This window comes from Trichechus manatus, unplaced genomic scaffold, assembly GCF_000243295.1.
Source record: "Trichechus manatus latirostris isolate Lorelei unplaced genomic scaffold, TriManLat1.0 scaffold00113, whole genome shotgun sequence".
Classification (NCBI taxonomy): domain Eukaryota; kingdom Metazoa; phylum Chordata; class Mammalia; order Sirenia; family Trichechidae; genus Trichechus; species Trichechus manatus.
The window spans coordinates 1,564,237-1,573,204 of record NW_004444049.1 but is presented as its reverse complement, the minus strand read 5'-3'; the positions used below and the strand labels follow the sequence as shown (position 1 = coordinate 1,573,204).

The following is an 8,968-nucleotide window of genomic DNA, read 5'->3' as shown; positions in this document are numbered from 1 at the left end:
GGTTTCTGAACTGATCCGCCATTGAATCGTCTGATCCACCTGTGCTTCTGGGCGTGGCTTCCTTCACCTTGTTGTAAAATGCCCCTGAATCATCGGTGTCTTCACATAATACCTATCCTTGAAATTGTAGCCACCGTGTGGTGGGATGGGCATTCCAGAGCCTTCCTTGAGTCTCTGTTTCAAAAACCTTCATCTCCCATTTCCATTACCTTTGTTGCAAACTTTCTTGTAGAATTTGGGGGTCTGCTCTCTTTGCTTTGTTTAAAGTCCCCAGAGCCTGACTCCGCCTTGGCAGTGAGCTCGCCGAGGGACCGGCTGGCTGCCAAGGGGGTGACGGCCGGCGGGGCCCCACGGTCCCCCGGCGCCTCCTAACGCTGCATCGCACGGTCCTCTCTCGTTCCTCCACCCGCCCTCAGAAGCGCCGCCATATTCCAGAGGAGTCAACTAACAAATGGAAGCAGAGGGTTAAGACCGCCATGGCGGGTGTGAAATTGGTACTTTTCCATTTCGGGGCAACTCAAGTCTTGACTTTTTTGTAGACGATCAGAGTCCATTGTGTTTCTCTTCAACAAACTCTGACTGTTGTTTTATTTTTATTTTTAACATTCACACCCGTGTTCCTTTGCCTTCCATCAGCACCCAAAGAGCTGGGAAGTGTGTGGGGAACGTCACTGCATGGCCGGGGTGGATGTGTGTGGGGTCGCGCTGGCTTTATTTGGCACTTGTGGAACGTGCTTGTCACCGCTGCCTGCCTGTCCCCTCGTTACCACGCATGCCGCCTGCCCCGGAGTCAGTGGCTTGCGCTGTGACGCGGCCGTGCATGTTTGCGACCTCATACGTGCATTTTTCTATTTTAAAAATCCAATCCACCCCTCACTCTTGAAACACCCCAGGTTAGTGATAAGCTTCTATCTAAGACTTCTCCAGGCCAGGCACTTCTCGAGCCCCGAGAGCGCTCGGGCCAGGGGGTAACCCCAGTCCAGCGTTGCTATGCAGCAAGCAACATTTTTACTTGCAATGCTAGGCGCTTGTTCTAGCTTGCTCTGGAGAGGAAAAAGAATTATGATGGTCTGGGTGGAGAATGGCAAAACACTTTAGATCTCCTCATCTCAGAGGTGGAACTTGCAGCTTAAGAAATGGATCCTACACGCACAGTATCCCCGGGCGTGGGTCTGCTAGGAAAGTGTTTGGCACTATTATTGCCCCGTAACACGGGACTGACCCATTTTTAAAGGATTGCTATTTCTAGGACTAGGGGGCCATACAACCCTAAAACCTCCTTAAATGCGACTACACGTCATTCGCTCATCACCTGCAGACATTCTTTGTTTGTTTTCCACGTTGTACGCACATCCATACGCACGCAGGCTCTGTCCCACCGCGACGGTCCCCAGGAATGACCAGACATTGTTCCATGTTGCAGACGGACAAGGTGAAGCTGACCTGGCGAGACCGCTTCCCAGCCTACTTCACCAGCCTGGTCTCCATCATCTTCATGGTAAGCCCCAGAGGCAAACACGGGGAAGGAGACCGGCGGAGACCCCCAGGGAGGCCCGGGGTGCGAGGGCACTGTCGAAGGGAAGATCTCACCACTGCTCCCCTAAATTGTGCACAGGAAGGGGCCGGAGCTCCGCGGATACGTCACAGGGACTCCACGTACCCTGGGTGTACCTGAGATGATTCCAGGTGGTCCCTGATACACACCTCTTATTTTGAGAGCTGCAAAATTGTTTAAATATGTATTCGAAAAGCACAGCTAGTAATTCAAACCGAGATTTCCCAGGTAGTATTATTTAGGCCCTGGTGGCGCCGTGGTTAAGAGCTCAGCTGCTAACCAGAAGGTGGGCAGTTCAAATCCACCAGCCGCTCCTTGGAAATCCTATGGGGCAGTTCTACTCTTGTCTTCTAGGATTGCTGTGAGTCGGAATCAACTCGACGGCAGTGAGTTTATAGTTGAAGACATGGGCAATGATGGTTCAGTGGTACAATTCTCACTGTCCACGAGGGAGACCTGAGTTCGATTCCGAGCCAACGCACCTCAGGCGCAGCCACCACCCATCTGTCACTGGAGGCTTGTGTGTTGCTGTGATGCTGAACAGGTTCCAGCAGAGCTTCCAGACTAAGACTAGGAAGAAAGGCCTGGCAATCTAATTCCAAAAGTCAGCCAGTGAAAACCCTACGGATCACGAGGGTCTGATTCACAACTGACCACGGAGATAGCACAGGGCTGGCAGCATTTTGTTCCATTGTGCGTGGGGTCCCCATGAATCGGGGGCTGACTCAACAGCAGCTGACAACAACAACATTATTTAAGACGAAACTGAGGAGTTTTAAAGAAAACCGTGAAATGAGGAACGCACAGAGATGACAAGAATCGCGACGGTGCTGCTCAGGGGACGGAGAGGTCTGTAACTCGGGCTTGTTGGCGCAGCTGGCTTTGAACAAATGGGCTGAAGCCTCGGTGATGACTTTCTTGTCGTCGCTGTGTGCTATCAAATCAATTCCGACCCACAGAGACCCCATGTAACAGAGTAGAACTGCCCCACAGGATTTTCTAGGCTGTAATCTTTACAGGTTGCGAAGAGGACTTGAAACACTTACTGATGAAGAGCAGAGACCCCAGCCTTCAGCATGGATTACACCTCAACACAAAGAAAACAAAAATCCTCATGACTGGACCAATAAGCAACATCATGATCAACGGAGAGAGACTGAAGTTGTCAAGATTTCATTTTACTTGAATCTGCAGTCAACACCCGTGGAAGCAGCAGTCAAGAAATCAAAAGACGCATTGCATTGGGCAAATCTGCTGCAAAAGACCTCTTTAAAGGGTTAAGAAGCAAAGATGTCACTTTGAGGACGAAGGTGCGCCTGCCCAAGCCACGGTGTTTTCAATCTCTTCATATGCATGTGAAAGCTGGACAATGAATAAGAAAGACCAAAGAAGAATTGATGTCTTTGAATTATGGTGTTGGCAAGGAATATTGACTATACCATGGACTGCTAGAAGAACAAACAAATCCATCTTGGAAGAAGTACAGCCAGAATGCTCCTTAGAAGGGAGGATGGCGAGAATTCATCTCACATACTTTGGACATATTATCAGGAGGGACCAGTCCGTGGAGAAGGACATCATGCTTGGTAGAGGGTCAGTGAGAAAGAGGAAGACCCTCAACAAGATGGACTGACACAGTGGCTGCAACAATGGGCTCAAACATGGCAACAACTGTGAGGATGGCGCAGGACCGGGCAGGGTTTCATTGTTGTACGTAGGGGCTCTATGAGTCATAATCGACCCAACGCCATCCAACAACAATAGTCTTTACAGGAGGAGATCACCAGGTCTTTCTCCCATGGAGCAGCTGGGTGGATTCTAACTGCCAACCTTTTGGTTAAAGCAACCGAGCTTTTAACCATTGTACCACCAGGGCGCCTTATGCTGAGTGGAACGAGCGATCTTCACTGCATCAGGCTGGCCCTCACATCCTGCCCTGGATGTCTCGGTCAGCTCCTGCCACAAACAAACCACGCCATGGGGCTGACGGTCCACAGACACGCTGTCTCGCCCACGCAGGAGGCTCACTGAACAACGCATTTAGTGAGCACCTGTGTGCGCCATGCTGAAGACTCTGGGGTGAGGTGACCACCCTGACCCTGGCGCTCTGTCCCAGGAGGGGAGACAGGTTTTAGGATGGCCGGTGCAGGCTCTGGCCAGGTAGAGGGCTTCTTGCTGAGTTACCCTGTCAGTCAACTCCTCCACGCGGGCCCGGAGGGGTCTCCAGGTCTCCAGGCCAGGCGGGGGGCCTTCCCAGGGAGAGAGGGAGGCACTAGGCGGGAGCCGGGGATTTTTCGAGGAGAACACAGCTGGGGGTGGGGCGTCTCGGCCGCCCAGCGGGCAGTCTCCAGGATGCTCGGGGTAGGCGTGGTGTGTGGGCTGCAGGCTCCTTCCTGTGTGGGTATGGCCACGGGTTAGTCACCACAGACGTCTGCAGAAGCCAGGGTTAGTGGGGCAGGGTTTAAAATGAGAGTTTCTTGGGAGGTTTCTGAGGCCGCTACAGTCTCGCTCTGGGACGGGCAGACCAGCCCTGGAGACACAGTACGGCCCTGTCCCTCCCAGGACCGTCCTAGCAGGGACAGAGCTGGCCCTCTGCACCCCCACGTGGGAGTCGACAGGCGATGTCCCAAGCCACTAGACAGCAGGGAATGTGCACGCAGCCGTGTGCGGTCGACATCCGTGTGAACACCTGCTCTGCCCTCCATCTCCTGTTTAACCACCCAGGTGGTGCAAACGTTTGTGCTCAACGGCTAACCTAAAGGTGGGCAGTTCATACCCACCCAGTGGTACCGTAGAAGAAAGGCCTGGCAATCTGCTTCCGTAAAGATCATTGTTGTTCTTGTGTGCCGTGGAGTCTATCCCGACCCATAGCACCCTATAGGACAGAGCAGAACTGCCCCATAGAGTTTCCAAGGCTGTAAGTCTGTACGGAGGCAGATCACCAGGTCATTTCTCTTGCGGAGCCGATGGTGGCTTTGAACTGCTGACCTTTCGTTTAGCAGCCAAGCACTTTAACCATTTCACCACCGCTGCTCCTTTCTGTAAAGATTACAGCCAAGAAAATCCTATGGAGCAGTTCTGCTCTATAACACCTGGGGTCGCCACAAGTCAGAATCGACTCCACGGCACAGGTTTCAATTTTGGCCTTCCTGCTCGGTGAGTTCTCAGACAGGAGGATTTGCAAAGGATATACCCCCCAGGGCAGCGCAGGGCAGGGCAGGGCAGGGCAGGGCAGGGCAGGGCAGGGGCCCGATTTTCCCAGTTACATTAGAGCCTTTGAGGAAAAGGAAAGAGAGCACAGACAGATGGGTCATTAGTTCTACATGGAACAAGCTCGTCACTGCAGCCAGCGCCCCACCCCAGACTCTCGGGGAACCACCCGCCTGAGGCTTATGGAGCGGTCCAGCCCAGCAGTGGGTTTGGCAAGATGAGGGGCTTGTTCTCGGAGACCAGCTGGCCGCCAGGTTGGAGGCTCCAGGACCCACCCATCTCTCCCAGGCAGGCCCGCAGCAATGCCCTCGTGGGATTGGGCCACCCACACCCATCTTGCCTCCCTTAACAGGGTCCCCTGGGGGGGGCAAAGGGTTTGCCCTTGTCTACTAACCTAAAAGTTTGCGGCTCAAACCCACCCCGCCACACTTCAAAGGAAAGGCCTGACAATCTGCTTCCATAAAGATTACAGCCAAGAAAACCCTACGGAGCACCTTTCTGCACTGTCACATGGGGCCTCCATGAGTCAGGGCTGACTCGGTGGCAATGGGTTTTTTTGTTTTATGGGGGAGTGGGGGAGAAGTGGCTGCAAGGTGTGGTACCCCAGCCCCAGCACTCCATCCGAGGGCCTGCTTCCACTCCAGGCTACCCCAAGGTTGGGGTGAGAAGCCCAGGTTCCAGGTGGTCAGGCTGCTACAGGACAAGCCAGGACGGTCACTGGGCTGAGCTCAGCAGCTGTGGGTGGGAGGGAAGACCGTGCTGGGCGGCAGAAAGATCCTAAATTCCAGGCAGTCCATCTGATAAATCCCAGCTCGTCAGCTGGAGGGCCTGGCCTGGTTACCTAGCCTCTGAACTTCCGCCTGCTCTTCTGTGCAGTAGAAATGGCACTTTACTCGTGTTTACGGTGAGGAGGCACGTTCAACACCTGGCATTTGGTGTGTGCTCAAGAAAAGCCGGAATCCCTGAGTGGTGCAAACAGTTAACTCGCTTGGCTGCTAACTGAAAGACTGCCAGTTTGAGTCCAGCCAGAGGTGCCTTCGAGGAAAGGCCTGGCAATCTACTTCTGAAAAATCAGTCATTGAAAATCCTATGGAGCTAGTATCCAGGGTTTTAAAAGCTTGCAAACAGCCATCCAACGTACAACAATTAGTCTGTATTTGCCTGGAGCAACAGAGGAAGAAGAAGAGTCAGGAATAAGAGCGGGATATGGAATGTGTGGCTAATTGCCTCCATAAACAACTGCCTTCTTTGCTACGAGCCAGAAGAACTGGGCGGTGCCCGGCTACCATTACTGAACATTTTGATCAAAGATTCTATAGGAGAATTTTTGATCAAAAGGGGGAAAATGCAGAACAGAAGTTCAAATTCTCATGGAATCCAGACATTCTCAAGCTATGGAGGCTGGATGAACCCCTGAAACTATTGTCCTGAGATCATCTTTAAACCTTAAACCAAAAATATTCCCTGAAGTCTTCTTAAAACCAAATAATAGTTTAACTTCACTAGTAAAGAAGTCTGCCTTGAACCTTATGCTCTTTTAAGGACCATCTATGTGGGATCAAATTGACAACGGCAACTTGAAAGATTAGACAGGACGCTTCGGGGGCAGTGAGTTTATGTCAATGGGAAGAACAACTCAGAAAAGGAGGGTGAGAACAGCTGCACAACTCGAAGAATGTAATCTGTGTCATTGAATTGTACATGCAGACACTGTTGAATTGGTGTATGTTCTGCTGTGTATATTCTCAACAACAGTAAAAATCAATAACTTAAAAAAGAAAAGAAAAGAAAACCCTATGGAGCCCAGTTCTACTCTGACACACGTGGCAGTGTCATGAGGCAGAGTCCACTCAAGGTCAGCTGGACTGGTCCAAGAAATGTCAGTTTTCTGATCCCTAGAAGAAGTCAACCTTGCTTTGAGGACGTCTGCTCTGGGCTGGAGAGCTGGAGGGTGGTGGGAGAGCTAGGTGGAGGGGCAGGAGGGAGATGGTCCAGTAAGACCCCCGTGGTCCAGTGCCCTTGCTCCCTCACCCCCCCAGTGGGCCGCCACAGTGGGCTCCCGGCCAAGAGCATGTCCCCTTCTCCCCGCAGATTGCCGTGACCTTCGCTATTGTCCTTGGGGTCATCATCTACCGAATCTCTACGGCTGCCGCCTTGGCCATGAACTCCTCACCCTCCGTGCGGTCCAACATCCGTGTCACGGTCACGGCCACCGCGGTCATCATCAACCTGGTGGTCATCATCCTGCTGGACGAGGTCTATGGCTGCATAGCGCGGTGGCTCACAAAGATTGGTGAGTGTCCACGTCCCGGGTGACACCACTGCAGGCCGTCCAGGGCCGTAGAATCAGGCGGCCCGAGGCAACTTCCTGTGGCTGTGGGGCCTCGGCCGCTCCCTAACTTCTCGAGCCTCCATTTTCTTGTCGCTAAGCGAGGACCATGACACCATCTCCCCGCAGCCATTCCACTAAACCCACTGCCGGCGAGTCGATTCCGACTCACAGCGACCCTATAGGACAGAGCAGAACTGCCCCATAGCGTTTCCAAGGAGTGCCTGGTGGATTCGAACTGCCGACCTTTTGGTTAGCAGCCGTAGCTCTTAACCGCTATGCCACCAGGGTTTCCCAGCAGCCATTAGCGAGAGCTAAATGAAGTAAAAAGAAGCCTTGGTGACGAAGTGGTTAAGTGCTCGGCTGCTAACCGAAAGGTCAGCGGTTGGAACGCACCAGCTGCTCTGTGGGGGAAAGAGGTAGCAGTCTCCTTCTGTAAAACTTACAGCCTTGGAAACCCTATGGGGCAGTTCTACTCTGTCCTCTAGGGTCGCTAGGAGTCCGGATTGACTCGACAGCAATGGGTTTGGTTTGTGGTTTAAAAGAGGAAGGTGAGAGCTATCTCCCGGCAGTCATTAGGGAGAGCTAAATGAACTAATGGTGTGTTTCACCACCTAGAGCTGCCGTAACACAAACACCACAGGTGGGTGGCTGTGAAGAACAGACATCTATCATCTCTCAGTTCACGAGGCTGGAAGATGGAATTCGGGGCGCGGCGCGTCTGTCCCAACGACTAGTCGAGTAGCTGCCCGCAGTCCTGTCTCCTTCCTGTCTTCCTCTTCCTCTGTGCGAGTCTGTGTCTGTTCTACTGGTTTTATAACTCAGGACAGATTAGGTGGAGGACCCACCCTCCTCATTAACATAACAAAAGAAAAGCCCTATTTCCAAAGGTCGTATTCACAGGTACGGGGGTTAGGTTTTCAGCACACGTTTTGAGGGGCTACAGTTCAGTCCAGAACAGCGTGCCAAGTCATGAGCAGCGCCTGGCCCCCTGCGACGCCGGGAGCCGCCCGTTGCTGGTTCCCCATCAGCATGGATGTTTTTCTCCTCCCTCCTCCTAGAGGTCCCAAAGACAGAGAAGAGCTTCGAGGAGAGGCTCATCTTCAAGGCGTTCCTGCTCAAGTTTGTCAATTCCTACACCCCCATCTTCTACGTGGCTTTCTTCAAAGGCCGGTAGGGACAGCTTTGTTCCTGGAAGGCAGCACCTATCCCCAGCCAGCCCCTCCCAGTCTGGGAAAAGGCACTCCCCACTGTGTCCCTGTGGGTGGGGGTCCCTGGGGCCCAGGGCAGACAACCACTGTGGCTCTCCGGGGTGCCAGAGCAGGGGGACCCAAGGGAAGCGAGCTCTGGGTGCCCCCAGGGCTGTCAGAGGAGTCAAGAGGGTGAGGGCCACGGGTGGGAGAGGGGGCGAGGGTGTGAGATGGGAAACTGCCGGCCAGCTCAGACTGTGTGCTAGGCTCAGGTGTGGACCCACGTGCCTGGGCTCCCACCATCATCACCACGCCTCTCGCCACCCCGGGGTCTCGGAGCTCAGCTAAGGAGACCCAGTCCATTCTGCGAGCCCCACAGCACTCCCACCCCATACCACCCCACAGACAGCCAGGAGGCTGCCTGCCTGAGGCGCCCAGACTGGCCGGGACCTCTTTGCCACTGCCCGCGCTCCAGCCTGCCCACCGTCCCCAGAGTGGTCCTGTGCCAATGTCCCCTTTGGGGAGCAAAAAGGGGGCCTCGTGGCCGCACACGTCCCACAGCAAGGCAGCTCGTGAGGCCCACGGCTTTCGGGGACCAGGAGCTCCAGGGTCCCCTTCCTCTGCCTGCCTCGCAGTCTGGGGCTTTCCTGCTGAAGAAGTTAAATTTCCTTACCCCTCCGTGGG

General features: G+C 53.8%; 1 protein-coding gene across 1 annotated transcript in view; it reads left to right on the top strand.

Moving 5' to 3' along the window:
• ANO1 (anoctamin 1) overlaps window positions 1-8,968 on the top strand; it is a 144,311-nt gene that overhangs the window by 112,059 nt on the left and 23,284 nt on the right. The window contains 4 exon segments of the mRNA XM_012557644.1: window positions 417-494; window positions 1,424-1,498; window positions 6,857-7,058; window positions 8,156-8,267. Of these exon segments, the coding sequence (XP_012413098.1) occupies window positions 417-494; window positions 1,424-1,498; window positions 6,857-7,058; window positions 8,156-8,267 (467 nt within the window).